General features: G+C 42.1%; 1 protein-coding gene across 4 annotated transcripts in view; it reads left to right on the top strand.

Annotated features, from left to right (window-relative positions):
* Positions 1-19,792, top strand: part of PGGT1B (protein geranylgeranyltransferase type I, beta subunit) — a 60,998-nt gene that overhangs the window by 32,356 nt on the left and 8,850 nt on the right. For 3 of the 4 annotated variants that reach the window (XM_015416296.1, XM_015416294.1, XM_015416293.1), the window contains 4 exons: positions 1,720-1,852; positions 8,003-8,048; positions 8,934-9,118; positions 9,746-9,854. In XM_015416296.1, coding sequence (XP_015271782.1) covers positions 1,720-1,852; positions 8,003-8,048; positions 8,934-9,118; positions 9,746-9,854 — 473 coding nt within the window. Of the gene's footprint in view, positions 1-1,719; positions 1,853-8,002; positions 8,049-8,933; positions 9,119-9,745; positions 9,855-11,888; positions 11,949-19,792 lie in introns of all 4 variants that reach the window. The other variant, XM_015416295.1, reaches the window with a different exon arrangement.

Genomic DNA, 19,792 nt, shown 5'->3' with positions numbered 1-19,792 from the left:
GGATGGGGATAGGGGTATACAGGAAAATAATTTCTTAGTCTGGCTGATTAGATAACTTGAGTGAGATGTGGATTGTGTGTGTTGTTATTTACTAACCTACAGGTCTCCAGTAGTATCTGAAAGCACTTGATAGTTTAATAAATGTCATTAGTTTATTAAAGAGCTAAAAATCTTATTTTCTTTGTTACAAACCTTACATATTGGATACTTGTGGCTTCCTCAGGGGCAATTCACACAACCTAGACATGTGGCCAATGTTCCCTCTAAGCTGAGTTAGTGTGAGCTAGCTCACAGTTTTTTAGCCTCCGGCTCGCACATTTTTGTCTCAGCTCAGGAAGGATGGCTCCAGAACACACTAATTTATGCAGTAGCCAAATCACCTGCTCACAACTTTAATGCCGGTAGCTCACAAAGTAGAACTTTTGCTCACAAGACTCCACAGCTTAGAGGGAGCATTGCATGTGGCTACCACAGTAACTCTGGAACAAATGTGTGCTAGGAGTACCCAGGTGCATGCAAGGAGAAGGAGCTTAAACCTCTCCCCATGTCATTTTCCTTACCTGAAACAGTCCTGGGGAGCTGCTGTTGGCCCTGTTGCAGAAATCTGAAGATAGCCTTCAGTTTTCACAACAGGCAAAGAAGGGCCTTTTTCCTTGGATGCTATGAGAAACTCCCAGAACATCTCCTCAAAAGTCCATGGGGGGATGGGGTAGACACATGGACTTCTAAATGTGTGGATCACCCCTAGTTTTTCACATACGTGTGGTTTCTCTAATGTTTAATATGTTTTTGAATTTGATCTAAATGAGAGCATATATCACTTTACGTATAATTATCACTTGTATTCCACTGAATACAAGTTGAAGGGGTAGATTGCTGAATGAGAAATTCTGATGAGAATTGTTACAGTAACTTATCTGTAGCAATGTGATACAACAGCAGATGGAAGGATGCATGCAATAAAATCTTCCATTAAATATTGATACAAGTAGCCAGATATTTATATGGATAAGTTGTATGAGCTTCTCTTTTGCTTCTCCTTATGTATTGTGCGGAATATCAAAGGATCGTAAGGATTATAATACATATTTTTGTATTGCCTTCATATGTGTATGCTAAAATTAACTTAGAACTCTGGGGTGAAATATTCTCCTTTCCCTTGGGGGGGGGGGCTGTAGCCATAAAAAAAAAGAGGCACAGCAGTTTCCTCCAAGACTTCGGACATTCCTCCAATGAGTGCTGAATTTTCCTAAAAATGGGCGTATGACCAAGGAGCATAAAGACCCCCTTGAATGGAGTGGGATGAATAAAGTCATAATTTTTATCCTTGGTGACTCAAAGTGGAGGATTACCTGTATTTGGTTTAAGCTTCAAGTGATTGATCTTAGTACCTCCATTGATGGAGGTCTTCTATTGTCCTTAGAAGCAGAGAGTATAGAAATGGGGAAGACACAGAACCATGAGTAGGTACTGCCATTCCACTGAGCAGTGGGCATTGTTGCAAGTCAAAACAAGAAGCCTCTGTATCTTGTAGTGAGTGGAATACGTAGAGGTTCTGGTATTGCCCTGTAGGAGATAACTTGAGAATTATCCCTTACAAAATCACACTGCATTTTCCCCTGTGAAACAAAATAAAGAATTCCAGATCCAGTTTAAGTGCTTTTAACTCTGCAATAATTGTTGAAAATATATTCAGTATAACTTCAATATATGTTTCAGTTTTTGTGCGGTCCTTGATGGAAGTGAAAATGACATGAGATTTGTATACTGCGCTTCTTGTATATGCTACATGCTCAACAACTGGTCAGGAATGGATATGAAGAAAGCCATAGACTATATTAGGCGAAGCATGGTGAGTTTTGTCAAGCAATACAAGAATGTTCTGAGGAGCTCTGCCTTACTCTTGTTGAAAGCACAATGAAATAAGATTGTTTTACTTGCTCTTAATTTGTCTGTAGACTGCCATAAGTAAGGGAACTGAAAGTAGCATCCATAGAAGGACATGCCAGAAGCCTGGGGCGGAACTGAAAAGGTTTTACTTCCTGCAGAAGATAATAGTCACAAAAATGGTTGAATTTGGATTCAGGGATGTGTTGGGAAAAGCCAAATCGATTAGAGAAAAGGAGGGGCAATGGGAGTGTGCTTAGTTATGTAATTTGCTTACACTTATAGCCATTTGTTTTAATTGAATAAAATAAAAAATAGGTATTTGGAGAGCATTTGGATTGCTGCCAATTTGCAGGGGAGAAGTAATGGGCAGGGGTGTATGCTTAATCGTTTCCCAATGCACTCTTTTTTTAACTGTAATCTCTCTCCTTGTCATAAATCACTTTTCTTCCAGGTAAAGATTCAAAATACAATTTCTAAGCCAGTAAGGAAAAAGGTCAGAAGAGAAGCATCAAGCAGGGAAGGGCTAAACCAGTTTGGTGTAGTGATTAAGTGCACGGACTCTAATCTGGGAGATCCGGGTTTGATTCCCCACTCCTCCACTTGCACCTGGCTGGATGACCTTGGGCAAGCCATAGCTCTGATAACAAGCTGTTCTTGAAAAAGAGCAGTTTCTGTCAGAGCTCTCTCAGCCCCACCCACCTCACAGGGTGTCTGTTGTGGGGAGGGGAATGGAAAGGAGTTTGTAAGCCGCTCTGAGACACCTTTGGGTAGTGAAGGGCGGGGTATAAATCCAATCTCCTCTCTTCTTCTTCTAAACAACTCTCCAAGACATCTTTTGCCTGCAGATTACCCATTTCCCTGTTTTCACATGTCAGTGTCACAGGGCTGGAGATCTTGTGTGCCACTGAACATCTCATTCCATCCTGACTTGTCATGTACACTAATGTTCCATCTGTTTCCCAGTACAATAGATTGTATATTTGGATGCCCTTGTTAGACTTTTCATTCTCATCCTCTTTGAAAACTGGGCTGTGTTACAACAATATCTTTTGCATGCAGTGGTAATTTGTACACTGACATCTGGTGAGAAGCAGGGATGTATTTGTAACAGTGATATTTGAGATCTCTCCGTTCCTAATGCTAGATTACTTTAGTGGAGTTTTTGTTCAAAACAAACTTTTTTAGGTCTCCCTGTTTATCACTGAGGAAGTACATTAGCACTTGAACTCACTTGTTGTGGTAATATTTCTATTATATTAGGATTCTTTATAGCAACTGCCTTGAAACCTTGCAATTGGAGCCTTTCTCAATATAATACTGATAATGGAAAATTAAAAATATTTCTGTTGAATATCTGAGGAGTTTGTATCTTGTTATAATGTTACATAAATATAGCATTGATGCAAATGATTGTGTTGGTAGTTCTGCGATTCTAGACTGTTCTGATATGTCCCTTTATTACAGGCAAAATGCACATCATTGTTAGAAGGCTGCCACTAAACAAAAGATGTGGTTTTGTTTCTCCATATCTTGCGTCACTGTTTTGCAAGAAAATGAGGCTTGTCAGAACTTTCCTTGGCAGTGAAATTGGCATGCTGGGGAGGTTCATGTAATTTGGTTATGCAACAGCAATTCTGCCAAGTCGATATATTAAAAATGTTGTAGCACACAGAGTCAACTACTGCAGAGTTAAGATTCTCTAGACTTCATGCCATCCCCAAAAGAAGCTGTTCGGATCTCCTTTAAAAACATCCTGAAAAGCTTTTCTTAATCACCTCACAGCTCATCCAACAAGCTGCCAGGGGGCTTCGGCTCCCGCAACGCCATCTGAAGCCGCATCGAGTCCATTTGGCCTATATAGTTATCAATTATCAATCTTAAGCAACCTTATTCAATTAAACATTCGTACATATTCCCTAGACTGGATTTTTTTCCCTTATACAATTCATACTCTTTTGGGGTTAAATTATTTGAAAAACTAGTTTTCTTCTTTCTGTAAGTATTTTAAATGCGGACTAAATTATGAATATATAAACGCATATCCTTTAGCCTAATTTAATCAGTTAATGTGAGCTAGTATTCACTAATCCAGTCTTATCCAAGATTCCGTGAACTGAACTCAGATTAATTTTTATAAAAAGATTATATAAACCTTTAAAATTAATCTTCCCTTAGATTTTTAAATATAGACTATAATTTTTCTAGCTCATTTTAACCAGTCTCTAGATCAATTTTATAACAGAATCCCTAAACTAATTTTATTATTATATCTTAGTTTTTCTTCTTCTTTTTGTAATTTCTTCTTTTTAGTAGAGCCTTGGATCTATGCCTCTTCTCCTTGTATGTAGAAAGGCTTTCTTTCATGATTTGCCATCTATATTCAATGTTTATGTTTGTTTCATCTTCTCTCTGGTATATTTTCTTCCTTGTACTTGTACTTTTAAGGGTTCCAGAATTTGACAGACCTTTAAGGGTTCCAGAATTTGACAGACCTTTAGTAGACCTATTATTCTCACTGCTGAAATCAGCTTGATTCCCACTGAAGATTAGTTCCTCTTGAGTGTAGTATTGCCCTGCGTCTTGCACAGTTGGATGCTGTAATTCCTTTTCACTGTAATTTAGGTCAGCTTAGTTGCAAAGTATTTCAGCTTCTTGCTCAGTTTGGTGTTGAGGTTCCTTGCCAGTGATTTGGTTTAAAGCTGAAGGCTTTTGGTCTAATATCAGTTCAAAAGCCTTGTTAATTGCCTGGATCACTGATTCAATAATCACAGCCTGGATCTCCTCCCAAGATATTGGAAGCTTCTCAGATTCTACTGAGCTCTCCATGTCTGAATCATCTGGCATGTTTTCCTGAGGGTGCTGATCGCTCATTTCAATACAATAACAAGAGTCTCAGTCTCCGTTCAGTCTAGCAAAGTCCAGCGTCTCTACAAGTTGCTTATCAGCTGTCTCTTTCAAGCTGCCTGCCTCTGCCAGATATTACTCCCCTCAGCAGTCAACGGTCTCACACACAAGCCAAATGTTTCGCAGCTTTATGGTAAAGACTAAACAGAGTGCGCTTCTATTCTGTTCTCAGCAGTAAAGCATGACGTCGCAAAGAATTGTCACATAATTGTGAATTTCACTCTGTATATCTTTCTTTTTGAGAAGAAAATTTATAGTTCTCTTGTAGAAGCTCAAACAAAAGTCCCTCTTTGCCCTAGAAAATGTTTATCTCAAGATTCTTTTTGTGACTCTTATCTCGTCTCTGCCACTTCACTCAGAAAAGGAGGGGGGAATTCCACCTCTTTCTGTATCGTTTTGAAGATTTAAAGGGGCTTATTCGGAGAAATCATCAAATTCTTCAATGTGCTATTACAGGTACTTATGGGGTGTTTCGTCATTGGATGTTATGGATGAGGCTCAAACACTCTTAGGAGTGTTCACAGCTAGTGCAGGTTATGGCTGCCAAACCTGCTCTTCTTTGTTCCGTGCTTCTGGGACGATCCAGGGCTGCCACCCACTTGTTGCGGCAAGTGGGCCCCCCGAATCAAGTCCCTTGCACCAGACCTCCCTCCAGGAGGTCCAGTGGGGGTCGGGATCCCATGAACCCCCCCCCCCCAAAAAAGAACGAAGAATCGGTAGCCGGGAGTGATTCCCACTGAATTGCTACACCACAGCTCCGCCTCTCTGTCACCTCACAATCTAATGGGCATGGCAATTTGAAAGCCTTCGTGAAGTCTTAAATTCTGAACCAGCTGTGCTACAGCATGAATCTGGTGCCTCTTGCCTATTTCTCTGTGAATGTGCTAGATATCCCTCTTGATACCCCAAAAATGCTGCTGGTTCCTTTTCATAAATCTTTTCTTGAAGTTAGATGTTCCCAATTCAGTAAATATGTCCATCTTTTCAGAACTTTTCTCAGCAGTGCAAATTGGCATTTGGTTAGGCAACAACACCTGATGTTTCTTCATTGTCTGCTGAATCCATAGAATGTTGTTCTACTTAAGATCTGTTTCCTGAAGTTGGACACATGACTGCCTAACCAGTATGAAGTAAGAAAGAACATATGTTACTTAGGAGTTCTCAGCCTATTTGCTATGATAAGTGCCACCATTTTTAAGTGCTTGCTGCATCCCTGGTTTATCTGCAATCATTTAACAAACTGTTCAGATCTTATCTACACCTGCTACAAAATATAGAAAGTAATACTATCCTGTTGATTTATGGAACTATTGGCTTTGAGTGATATATATTTTCTTCCAAAGATCTGCTTCCCCTTTGAGAACTACTACTTACTGGCCATATTCTTAAGTATTCTTTTTAGTTTTTTTTAATATTGTTTTTATGTGACTCATGAGTTAGAACTCTTGAGACATTCCCATGTAACTTCACTGACCATGGTTCCTCCTCGTTGGGAATCTTACGTAAAATATGTGTGAACAGCTCCAAAAGCTCCAAAACCAATCAAATAGTTAGGACCAAGGCTCCCTATAAGCTGTGGAGTCTTGTGAGCAAGAATTCTACTTTGTGAGCTCCTGGCATTAAAGTTGTGAGCAAGCGATTTGGCTGCTGCATAAGTTAGTTTGCCCTGGAGCCCTCCTTTCTGAGCTGAGACAAAAATGTGTGAGCTGGAGGCTAAAAAACTGTGAGCTGGCTCACACTGACTCAGCTTAGAGGGAACACTGGTTAGGACTGTAGTATAGGTTGGCCTGTTCTATAGATGCAGTGTGTGAATGAACACTAATAGCAGTGAGATCCACATTCAGTGCTGTAAATATCGATAGGAAAGGTCAATGGTCTAACCCAAAAAATTTGAGCTGTTTTTGCCCCTTCAACTGTCTTGGAATAAGCTGCTTCTTTTCCCTCTACTGCTGCCTAACTGATTCCAGGCTTATATATTGTGGGTTAGCTTCTCAGCATTTTTTTCAAGGAAGCACTTTGAGCTGTCTGCTCCTGAGTATCAGCTGTGCTGCCTGTTCATTGCTAATACAGGAAACCCCCTGGAAGTTTGAAAAACCTTTTGAAAGGATGGGTGCTTGAGAGGATGGGTGCTCAATCCTGCCCCAGGTTGAGAACCACCTGTGTGGCACTTTTCCACCACCACCACCATTTTGCAGTAGTCAGGCATATGATTACAGTAACTTCTGGATGGTCAGAGGCTTGCACTTCCACATTCTAGAAGCACTTTGTTCTTGGTTATTTGATGGGAAAGGGTTACAATGGACAGTTACCATATGCAGATGAACATTAACACTTTCTTAAACCTTTAGGTAGGTTGGTTTTGCAGTTCTTGTTAGGTTTACCCTACAGATTAACTCTGTCGTTCTTGGTGTGGTTTTGATTTTAATTCTGTACTATATATTTGATCTTCTGCAAGTCTTTCGTCTGTATGCTTCAGGGCAGGGCAGCAGAGTGATCCTTAAGGAAGGGCAGGCATGATTTGCTGATCCTCTTTATTCTTTCCCAACCCTGCCCTCAAGCAGCAGTCACAGTTGTTTGTAAATCAGCAGCTTTTGTGCAGCTTTTTCATAATGGCAGTTATCTAGGCCACTGTAACTGATTTTGAAGACTATGCACTTACCACACATCTCACTCATAATGTCACTTTTTTAAATAATACAGTGGACACAGTGGGATGGGAGAGGAGGGCAATGGTATCTGAAACTAGGTTTTTTCATTGCAAGTCCTACAGTAGAGGTCAGTAGAGGTAGAGGTCAGAACCTTAAATTGGCACTGGTGTGAGCTAACTACAGTAGGTATAGCTATAGTATCCACAAATTCCATTTGGCACAGATACATAGTACTCTACCATGCATGAGCTTGTGGATAGTTGAGAATTGATGGATTACAGTGTATCTCTAGCTCAAAACCCAAATAGACTCTTAGGGTATATAATACTGCAGTTTCACTTCAGATCACATTAAGTGGTGGTGCTCTTTGGAATCAGAAAACCAATGGAGTTTTGTTGAAAGTATGAAGTGGTTTTAGAATTATCTGCTGTGCAGGGAAGTCAAGTAGAATGGCAAATTAAAAAGAAATGAAATGGATAGGAAGCTTACTCAAACAGAGCTGGTGTTAAAAGTTCATGTGAATGATTGCTTTTCCTTTTTTTCCTCCCCCCCCCCCCTAGTCCTATGATAATGGGCTTGCCCAAGGAGCTGGACTTGAATCACATGGTAAGAACATGAGTGTGAACGAGCAGCACTTCGGTATATTATTTTTGCATCCTGGTTGCAAAAAGAATGTGTATTTTGAGAAGCTTTAATGTTGAAATGCCAACTAAATTTTTGAATCTGCAGTATGACACTCACTCCCATCACACCACACTAACTCTTTATATCTACATTGGATGTAAAACTGTATCAAAACTGCAGTCCTAGAAGTGGTAGTGTGCAAGTTGAGAAGAAAGGTTGAAATACCTTTGTTTTCTTTGGCTGAAGCGTGGTTCCAAGATGGAGCAGTATGAACAGGAAAACAGTGGTTGTCCTTGCAGCTTAATTGTTGTAATGAAATCTGGTGTGCTTTTGTTAACTATTTTATGTGATTGTTGACATTTAGACACATAGGCTTAGAGATGTCAGCCAGTTTGGTGTAGTGGTTAAGAGAACCAGGTTTGATTCCTCACTCTTCCACATGCAGCCAGCTGGGTGGCCTTGGGTCAGTCACAGTTCTCTCAGAGCTGTTCTCTGAAGAGCTGTTCCCTCAGAGCTCTCTCAGCCCCACCTACCTCACAGGGTGTCTGTTGTGGGGGGAGGACGGGAAGGAGATTGTAGGCCGCTCTGAGACTCCAAGTGAAGGGCGGGGTATAAATCCAACTTCTTCTAACTAGCTAAAAAGCAGTCACATATGCTTGAACATTAATCTCTGTTGCTCAGCCATCTGTTTTTTGTTTCACGTTGGCCTCTCTGCCCAACTGAATGACGTTATAGTGCTACACTGCATATTTCAGATTGCCCTGTATTTCTTGGGAATCATTTGGTATATATGGTAGAGTTTTATGTACTGTTCAGATTGACTTTCTGTAGTAACTCTGTGTAAACTAAAACACTTGCATCTTACAGGTGGCTCCACTTTTTGTGGTATTGCATCATTATGCCTGATGGGTAAACTGGAAGAAGTCTTTTCAGAGAGAGAACTTGACAGGATAAGAAGATGGTGCATCATGAGGCAGCAGAATGGCTATCATGGCCGGCCAAATAAGCCTGTAGACACCTGCTATTCGTTTTGGGTAGGAGCAACTCTTAAGGTAATATAAAAGTAGAAATAAACACTAAAATCCATAGTATAAATGTCAGCTTATTTGCCATTTGCATAGTTCATTGATTGTCATTTCATGTACATCTGATATGCTACTTTAAAATAATATCATTATTTTATAATTCCAGTAATATTTTTCTTAAAATTTTAGACTGCTTTTCCCACATTTGAAGCAGTTTAACAATTTACATAATGAACAACCCAGTGAGAGCAATAAATGTACAATTAAAACAATCTGCACATCTGTAAAAATTAAATAATTACCCATAAGTTGAGGAAAATAAAATCGTGATGTCCCTTTAAAAAGGCAAAAGTGATGTGGCCATTATCTCTTGGGTGTACTAAAAAATGGGCTGCTACAGAGACAGCCTGTGATGTCACTGCCACAGTTCTAAACAGTAGTGTTGAAAGCATCACCAACAGCCTTCATGATTCTTATCTAAGGCAATAGGCATGTGTTTCTCTCTGGGATTATTCTCACGGTACTTTGCTTTTCTCATGAGAGATCAAGGTATAAAATGCATTAAAGCAATGCTTTGCTTTACTGCCAGTGTCAATAAAGCTTAATAATAATTTTATGGTAATGGTGGTGTTTTTAAATCGGCTTCTCTTTCAGCTTCTGAAAATATTCCAGTATACAAACTATGAAAAGAACAGAAATTATATATTATCAACCCAAGATCGCCTTGTTGGTGGATTTGCTAAATGGCCAGATAGTCACCCAGGTAAGTTGCCATGGCAGATGGGGAGGAAATTGAGGGGAAAAGAGTCCAAATACTTAAAAAATGAAAGAGTATAAAGGAAGATAAATTTGAAAAGGTGGGTGTGAGTGCTGGATATGGAGTTCAAGGAAAAAACAAGGGGGGCAGATTTGTGGGTGATAACAGATTTTTCCTGAATAGTGAAACCCATGCAGATTTTTGAAGAGCTCCAAAAGGACCTCTCTAAACTGTGAATTGACAACAAAATGAAAAATAGGTTCAAAATAAGTAAATGCAATGTGACCCCAGTTTCACTCATATAGCTGAGGACTGGCTGAAAGGATCTTGGGGGTTGTGGTGGATCTGTCAAAAGCCAATTAGACACAATAGTAAAATGGAGCTTCTGTGAATAGAATACCAGTTTCTGAGAACAGTGATGGGAGAATTGTTGTCTTTGCCAAGCTGTGTATTTTGTGGAAGTTTCTGGTTGAGAAATGTTAGAAACAAGAAACTGGACCATAGCATGATCCAGCAGGACTACTCATAACTAACATATAATAAAAGCCTTGGTAGTACAGTATACTACAGTATTAATAGCTGCACCCATTGTTCTAAGCCTCTGCTTAATCTTGTGAGCTCTACCAATAAGTCTCCCCCCCCCCCGCCATGGCACAGTGTTTTCCTCCCCACTCCTATCAGTGATTTGTTCACCTAATTATTGTTTGAGCAGTAGCTCTGGTGAACAGTTTCAGATGGGGCCACGAATCCACACGTCTCAAGTGAGCTGTGAGGAAGTGAGTTGTGGTTTTCAGGAATGAAAAGTCCATTGGCTCTTTGCTTTTTCAGAAGATACAAAATACACTTCATAGAGGTTTCTTTGGGGGATGAAGGTCACTCAGGGCCAAACCGCATGCTACAACATACCCATGTCAAAATAAAAAATGTTGTGAGGTCCTAATTCAGATCAGGACTGTGATGCCGAACAATTCCAAAGGTCATATCTGGCACCTTGGGGGCTCTCACCTTCCCCATGTCATTTTCCTGTGCTTGGGGGCTGTACATGCAAGTATTCAGTACTGATGAAGCCCTAATAGGGCAAGTAACCCTGCCAGCACTGTGCCATGGTCCTGAACTGAACTGGGGTGCCATGGCACTTATAAGTAGAGTTTTTGCTGGGAACTTGCAGCTATAATATGACTGCAAACCTTTGTAGCAGACTCTCATATGTTGTAATGTGTAGTTTGGCTCTCAGTGAGGCTATCCTGGCAAATTACCACCTGATTTATAGCTATGTTTTTGGACTATATAAAATATAGAGTACTATGTACTGCTGTAAGTACAAAGGCACTCGTTTTCTTTCGTAATCTTGATAAGAGTATTTGATTTATTTTCCCCAACGTGCACACACAGACATAGAGCTGTGGAAACACTCAATGTTATGAAAGGTTTAAACAATACTTGGAATAATCAAAGCTTTTAATAATTAGGTTAAGATACGAGTCTGCTAAGTCTGAACATTAATTATCTGCTTTGATTTTAACTGGGTAAGAAGTACATTGTCTTCCCTTTCCATTGGAGTACCTGGAATGCCCTTGAACAGCCTTCAAAAATGCAATTAATTAGAGAAAAGGAAGATAACTTTACAGAAATTGAGTGTTAGATGTCCCTTGCTTCGCAGTTTTCAGAGCGCACTACAGTTGCTTTATGAGTCAATTTAGTTTGGAGATTTCTAGTTGCAAGACTTGGTTTTTCTCTGAATGCTGTTAACTCTCTGCTTAGAATTTCCAGTGTTCAGACATCCTCAAAGTGAGAGCTGAGACCCATTTTTGCAGATCATGGATTGCACATTTGATATTCATGTGCATTGTGGTTTATATCTGTAGGTTAAATGAACCTCCTGTACATGAAGCTGAACACATCAAATGTATGGCTGGATGTGCTTCTTAATACCTTTGTGCCAGAACCTAGCTCTGGCATGTAGTTTCACTTGCTAGGGCTGAACCCAGGAGCCTCTAAAGCCTGATATTAATTCCTTTGTGTTGATATCTCCTACTATAGAAGGACATTCTACCAGGTCCAGGTAGCATCTTTTCCAGACTTCTGCTATTCTACAGGAAGGTAGGACAGAATAAGTTAACTTAAATAAGATAGTTTTCAGAGTTAGAACAATAGCAGTAGTTGGTTTCATCTCTGTTTCAGGATATTGCCCCAGTTATATGGCATACAGTCTGGATGAACAGTGTATTTTTCTTCATTGAGTAATTACAGTAGCCCCCTTTCCCAACATTAGGACTTCTGACTCAGAGGGCATACTTTTCCGTAGGTTCGGTCTGTGATACTCCTTGTACATAATGCTGACCACTTGCCATAATTGACTTTCTGAGCTGAATGATAGACATTGAACTGGATCCAAAGCTGCTCTTCTGCCTTTAGAACACACTTCGTTTGCAGAGGAGATGGAGTGATCTTTTCCAGCTCTCCACGCATTCCCTCACTTTGCCTTCCTCCCTATGCTGTTAAGGAGAGTCACTTACCTTCAGAATTTCAGGGGTTTCTGTGGTTTACATTGGGTAGGAGGTAGATGGGGAAATCTAGTTCTACTTGTGGTACTTTGTATCCTACCCATTAATAACTATGAACTCTTTTTTTAATTTGTAGAATTAGTTGGATTCTGCACAGAAAGGTGTTTTGTTTGGTTTGAGTCTGAGTATATTCCATGTTAATTTACTTGGTGCTACTGTATATACTATGGCCTCTGGGCCAAGACCCTTTCTAGACTTTATTATACATTTGTCTGGGTCTTGGCACACTCAAATTAAGAATGTGGATGGGAATGCTGAGAGAATTGTCTTTGGTTTTGGAGGAAAATCTATACCAAAGGAGGCCAATGTGTCCATTCAGCTATTCATGTCTTTGTGGCCAAGGTTATTACATAGTTGCTGTCTGACTTCCGTACATATGCCAACTTTCTGAGAGCTGTACTTGCAGCCTCCCACTTCATTCCTATATAGTTTTGCATTTAGAAGCAGCTTTAATTTCTCTGGAAACAGATGCATGGATACAAAGGATCAATTACTGGCTGAAATTTGTTTTATCTCCTGTGGGTCTTGCACCTGTAATGCTAATAGACACCTTTCAGTCAAAATGGAAAAGGTCCCTTTCAGAGAAATTACAATCCATTGGATATTCTTCTAGTAGTTTGTTAGCCTTGGGTTATTCCAAAGCTAAATCTGAAATTAAGCAAAGTATTTGGGATATGAAACACTGCATAGTACCATAACTTTAGGAACAGGAAATAGGTGTTGCCCTACTTTCTAGGTAATTTATTGATTCCCAACACAGGATTTTCACGCTGGCCCATCTCTATGTTCTTCCATCTGCTTTATTAAAAGGGAGATACCATGGTGTACCACTTCAGGAGTGTTTATGTCCTTGTGCTGCTGAAGAAATTGAGATGGTTGGACATATGCTGCTGCACTGCCCCTTCTCCCTCTGAGGAGGAGGACATCTTGGGTGTTTCCCATCATCCAATCAAGGAGGCAGGAAATCAGTGTCTTCCTCTTCCTGTGGAGAGGGAACACCCAAACCTCAGTTCCTTTCCTCCCTCGATAGGGGGAGCACAGTTGTAGGCTTAGCCTCCTACTTATAGGCTAATTGTGATCATTCTTTCTTCTTCTTATTCTGAAATCTTTCTTTTACACTCTTAAGTCCTATTCTCAACTTTACTTTTTTTCCTTATCCCACAGCTGCCTCCCAGTTCCTCTTCTCACAGTTCTTTCTCCCCCCCCCTCGCCCTTTTCTCTGCTTTGGAGGACAGGCTTCACAGTGGCTGCTGGCCTTTGGAAATAGCTGTCAGAAGCTTGGAGGGACAGCTTCCTTGATGACAGCGGGGACTCCAGCGCCCAGTCTGGGGATGTGAGAGACACCTTAACTGGAGCTGACATGATCTCTTGGCTTGTCCTGGCTGCCAACAACGTCATCCTTTGGGACGATCATCAGAAGCATGGGAGAAAGCACCATCACTCTTCCCCCACAGAAGGGGTTTCGCCCCACCCCTGTCCTTTGTCTGGTGGAAGCTAGCCCCAGATGGCATGACAACTCCCAGGTGATGCCACTGACGTCAGATGTCAACCTCCTGGTGGGAGACACTGGTATCGGATACCCCAGTTGCTGCATTACAGTCCTTCAGCCTCCTCTCAGAAGACAGATGGGACAGCCCATGACAACTGGGGCTGCCGGAAGACAGACATGGCTCTCAAGAGGCATCACAAAGCCACCACAGTAGCAATCAAGGCCTCAGCCACTGAGGCCATAGTCTCCAGGGCAGCCATAGTTTGGGCCAGGAAAACTCGTCCAGCTACTCCCGAGCAACAACATGAGGCTGCTGGAGGGCACCAACAGACTGCTGAAAGCAGCCGAGTTTACCACCGATGCCTGTCTGGACGCTCTTATATTCTGCTCTAGAGCAATGTCGTCCGCAGTGGCCAAGAGGAGTTTCTGGCTGCTGGTGTGGGAAGTGGAGCTACTCTCCAAGCATATTGCGTTCTCCTACCCATTCCATGGTGAGAAATTCTTTGGGGAAGCCCTGGAAAAGATATTAGTAGAAGCAAGGGAGAAGAAGCAAGCAATGTCTAAGACCCTTTGACGCCCCGACAAGAGAGTCTACAGCAGCTAGTTCTTTCGTAACTCCCAACAGCTTCTCCAGGACTAGGCAAGACACCAAAAGGTCAGCTTGGGGACACTCCAGACAGTCACAACCCTAGGTTCTCCAGACAAGCATCCAGGAGACCTGACAAACAGGACCAAGAGGTCAAACTCAATAAGGCATGACTGGAGTGACATCCTAGTTGTGGTGGGGGGACGTCTGCTTCATTTCCAGTCAGCATGGATAAATTTGCAAGCAGTCTCCTGGACATTAGAAATTGTTTCTCATGGCTATGTCATAGAGTTCAGAAAGATCCCACTGGATCGTTTCATCGCTTCTCCCCTGTGCAAGAACCCAGGCAAAAAGGGAAATAACATACAAAGCCATCAAACATCTCCTCAATATCCAAGCAATAGAGCCTATGCCTCCAGACCAAAAACGCCAGGGGGTCTACTCATCTTTTTCCCAGTCCCCAAGAAAAATGGAGACTGGTGGGCAATATTGGACCTGAAATACCTGAACAAGTGATCAAACTATGGAGACTTCCGGTTGATGGTGGCACGCTCACGGACTCATCTCCCGGACCTCCCGGGGTGTCTCCGTGCTCTGGCAGAGGGAGGGGGTGAGCAGGCTCATAAATCCCCCAGGGGCCCGGTGAAGGGACCCTGGCCAAGGAGCTTTGAGGGGGTAGCCTCTTCAATGGCTGAATGCCAGAGAATCGAGGCTCCCCCTTGCTCCAATGGTTCGTCCAGCCAAGAGACCGAATGGTACAAGTGAAGCTAACCGGGTCAAGCACAGGAGATTGGGCATGAGAAATGATGAACGAAGCGGGGTCGGAAGACCAATTATGAACGTGAGTCAACCGAGAAACGATTTTTAAAAGAAAAGATGCTCCCTACCCTACCTTGCGGAACAGCAGAAGTGAGCGGGGGAGGGACGCCTCCCATGCGCATAAATTGCTGAGCGAAGGGGGGGGAGCGGAAGAAAAAACGTGCGATTGTCCAGAAGTACTCACCCAATCGAGCTAAACAGTCAAGCGCATATTCAAAGACTTTAAAAAAAATTTCACGAAAGTAAACAAACAGAAAAAAGATGGCGGGGAAGAGGGACAGAGACAAAGAGAAACTTTTAAAAATGAAACTAGAGTACTCCGAAGCCGGAAACGACCAGTGAGATGGCTAAGGCGATGGCTGAGGTCATGCACCCTCTACTGGAACAGCTAAACACCTTCAAAGAGCAGATGTCCGTGGTAACAGCGAATATTACAGCCCAACAAACGCAGCTGTCAGCAGTAACAACAAGCATCACTGCCCAACAAACGCAAATAACAGACTTGATCCAAGTAATGAAGCAGGATGCGGAGAAAGTAAAGGAAATGGCTGAGTCAATGCAGAAAGTGAGGAAGAAAGTGCAAAAATTGGAAAAGAAAACTGTTTCTTTGGAAGATCAAAATGCTTCAAGTGCAAATGGATAAGGCCAATATGGTCCTGCGCTTCCAAGGGGTGCCAGAGAATAGAGGAGAGAATATTAAAGAACTTATGTGTGAGCTACTTGCCCCAGCAACAGTTTAGTAAGATTCTCGAAGAGGCACATCAGGGATGCTATCCTGAAAGCAGTGGCTGCAACACCTCTGAAGGTGGAGGAGAATGCTGTCAGAACGCTAAAGGATATTCCATTTGAAGTAAGGCAACGCAGAAAGAAATACAAAGAACTTGTGCTCTTCCTCCAAACAAATTCAATTGGATATAAATGGCTATTTCCAGAAGGAGTAACATTTAAGATCAAAGAGAAAGTAAAGATTGACTCTGTTCTTAAAGCTCAAGAATTTCTAAAAGAACAGCTGGGAAGGTCGGAGGATGAGAAAAAAGAAGAGGACAGTAGGTCCAGCGGCGAGCTGGAAACTGGTTCATCTGGTGAGGACTCTTTGTCTGAGCAGGGGGCAGCAGCCCCGAAAAGTCCCTACAAGCTGCGGAAAAGAGAGAAGAAGAAGTAAAGGCTGAAGGACTCTGAATTGTGCCTTTGAGAACTTTGGTTCTTGGGGATTATGGAGGGCACTGTTATTGGGCAACTAAATGTAAACGGGGAGGGTTTAAAGTTCTAAAAGTTTGACACAGTTCATAAGAAGTAGAAAGTTGAAAAGTCTGGATGCAAAAAGCTAGTTGGAGGGTCTCCTCTCTTGGGTTTTTAGTTAGTAGTGGGTTCTTTACGTTCTCCCTTATATGTAGTTTTCCCCCTCCCTGTTTCTGTTGTAGTTTTTGTGGTGTTAAAAAAAACAACAATAAAAAATCCCCTCCGGGGGCTCAAAAACAAAACAAAACCCAAAGTGATCAAACTATGGCACTTCCACATGGAGACACTCAAATCCATTACCGAGGCACATCAGCTATGGAAGTTCCTCTCCTCTCTGCACCTCACAGAGGCCTACCTGCATATCCCAATATTGCCCCACCATTGTCGTTACCTGAGATTTTTGCATAGGGAAATCACATTTCCAGTTCAGAGCACTTCCCTTTGGACTGGCCACCACTCCAAGAGTATGTACCAAGGTTCTCGTCAGTCTTATAGCTCACCTGAGAACAAAGGGTATTCATGTGTATCTGTAATTGGATGACCTTGTCATATGGTCCAGCTCCAAGGAAAAACCATTGTCAGACATACAGCAAACCATTTGGTGTCTCCAACAACATGGATTTCTGATCAATATGAATAAGAGTTTTCTATCTCCCTCTCAGAGATTGGAGAACCTTGCCATGGTGATATATACCACGCACAATTCCCTCTTTCTTCCAGTGGAAAAGATACAAAAGAAAAAAAGTTAGCGGACTTGATCATCAGGAACAACTTGCCTTCCCTACTGGCTGTGACTGAATTGATGGGCTTTTTAATATCAAACCTGGATGCCATACAATGGGGGCCGTCTTCACACAAGATCTCACCAATTCCTGCTTTGGCCCTACCAGCTCCAAATTATAGAAAAGCAAGATGTTTCCATCAAGGTGCCTTTTGCCATCAGGGAAAGCCTAAGGTGGTGAACCAAATAGAGCAATTTGTGTCAGGGGAAGCTTTATTATGTCCTCAAGGAGTTGCAGCTGTTCACAGATGCCAGTCTTATCTGGCTGGGGTGCTACCTTGAACAATGTACCAATACAGGGTCAATGGTCCCAGACCAATTGCCGTCTTCTGATCAATGTATTGGAACTGAGAGCCATCCGACTAGCTCTACTTTGTTACAGCAACCAGGTATCAGGCCATCACACATTGATATGCACGGACAACATCTCAGCAACCATGAGAGGTCCAGATCTTCTGCCTTGCACAGGGAAGCCATGGAACTGTTCAGTTGGGCAGAGCATCATCTAGCATCCATCAGAGCCAAACATATCAAGGGTGCCCACAATGTACAGGTGGACTGGCTCAGTCAAGAGATCGTTCAGTCCAGAAGTGTGGTCCTTGAAGAGGGAGCTGTTCCAGCTGATAGTAGAGCAGTTCCAACCACCTGTAGTGGACATATTTGCACCTCATCTCAACAACTTCCAAGGTTTTACACCAGATTTTTTTCACCATTGAGCAGAGGTGACAGATGTGCTGACTGCTAAATAGCCCCAGGGTCTGATGTATGCCTTTCCACCCATTCTGGTCATTCCGAAACTTCTCAGAAAAATCAGCCAACAGAAGGCAGAGGTTCTTATAGTACCGCCATGGTGGCCTTGCCATCCCTGGTTCTCCACCCTACAATGAATGGCAACCTCACAACAATTCCATCTGCCACTATCTCCAGACATATTGATCCAGGGTCCTGTATGGCATCCTCATCCAGAATGGCGGTAACTGACTGCGTGGAGGTTGTACAGAGAGCTTTCTTGAGGCTGGGATACACCTTGGAGGTAATGGACATTTTGCTGCCATCCAGAAAAGACTCAGCCACCAGAATCTACAACTCATCTAGGAAAGCCTTTCACAGATGATGCAGGAGAAAATCAAACACTCTGGAGCCTACTATTCAAGCGATCTTAGACTTCCTACAGGATGGCCTGAAAGCTGGCTTAAAACCTGCTACTCTTTGAAGGCAAGTTGATGTGTTAGCTTCGGTTCTTCCACACATAGAGGGGACTGGTTTGTCCAGCCCACCCACACATCCGCAGATTCTTAAGGGTTGCCATGCTCCATTGCCCCCCCCCCCCCGTCCACTGTCACCTTTACGATCAACAAAGTTTTATTTAGTGAATAAAATGTTGTTGGTCTTCAGTGTGCCACTGGACTCAAACTTTGTTCTTAAGTAACTACTTCCACCTTCACTCTGCATGCTGTATTTGTTAACAGTTCTGGAGTTGCTGCTTTTTTAAAACCCTTGAGATTTAATTGGAATAAATACAAATCAATGTATAGTTCAAGTTGTTAAAGTACAAAGTGATTGACACAGAAATCTGTATTGGTCTACTTGCATCTTTAATGTTCACACAGTTTAACCTAATCTAGTGCCTATTGGTTTGTAGGAGGGATCTTTTAATATGCTTGCAGTCTCTCTGTGGTATTTCTGGCAGGCTTGGGGAGGGTGTGTGCATACGTGCGTGCATGAGCTATATGCTTAGGTGGGTTAGGTAGAAGGAACTTTATATGTCAAGTGGTTGTGCAAGTGGTTGGTTTGTGCCAAATATGAGCCTTATTGAAAATAAGGTTCATATTTGGCTAGCGTAGAATAGAGATTCTTGAAAAATATTTTGACTGCAAGATTGCATGGAAAATGAAACTGTTTTGAAGAGCTGGTAAGATTGAGAGGTAGAGACTTGTGGCATCTAATCTGGTTGGTCTGGACAGTTTGCTAGTGAACATCCTATATATATAAAGCTCAGCATATTGGCACTTTCCAGCTCTCCCATTGGCTGTGCTGTACGCTCCATTGGCCCATGAACCACCACTCAAGAATACTTGCATGCCAATGTTTAGATATTGCTCAAATTTATTTATTTATTTATTATTTATTATTGAGATTTATATCCCGCCCCATCCAGTAATTCAGCTCGGGGCGGCTTACAAAGGTTAAAATGTAAATACGACAGCAGCATAATAAACAATATATCTGATATAAAATTTGGTGCTAAAATTATTTACATAAAATCCAAGATGGACGACGTCCCACACTGGCGGCCAAGTTCTTCGTAGCAGGAGCTCCAGGAAGAGTGTTTTCCAGATCTATTGGGCGGCAACTACCCCAACATGGGGTAGGTAGTTAGGATATCATTGATGGAACAGTGACGGCGGCGGCTCCCCCTCAAAGGCCTGGCGGAAGAGCTCCGTCTTACAGGCCCTGCGGAACTGC

This window comes from Gekko japonicus, unplaced genomic scaffold (assembly GCF_001447785.1).
Source record: "Gekko japonicus isolate JY-2015 unplaced genomic scaffold, Gekko_japonicus_V1.1 scaffold692, whole genome shotgun sequence".
In the NCBI taxonomy this organism is placed as follows: domain Eukaryota; kingdom Metazoa; phylum Chordata; class Lepidosauria; order Squamata; family Gekkonidae; genus Gekko; species Gekko japonicus.
The sequence above is the reverse complement of the archived record's forward strand: the minus strand, read 5'-3'. Positions and strand labels throughout refer to the sequence as shown.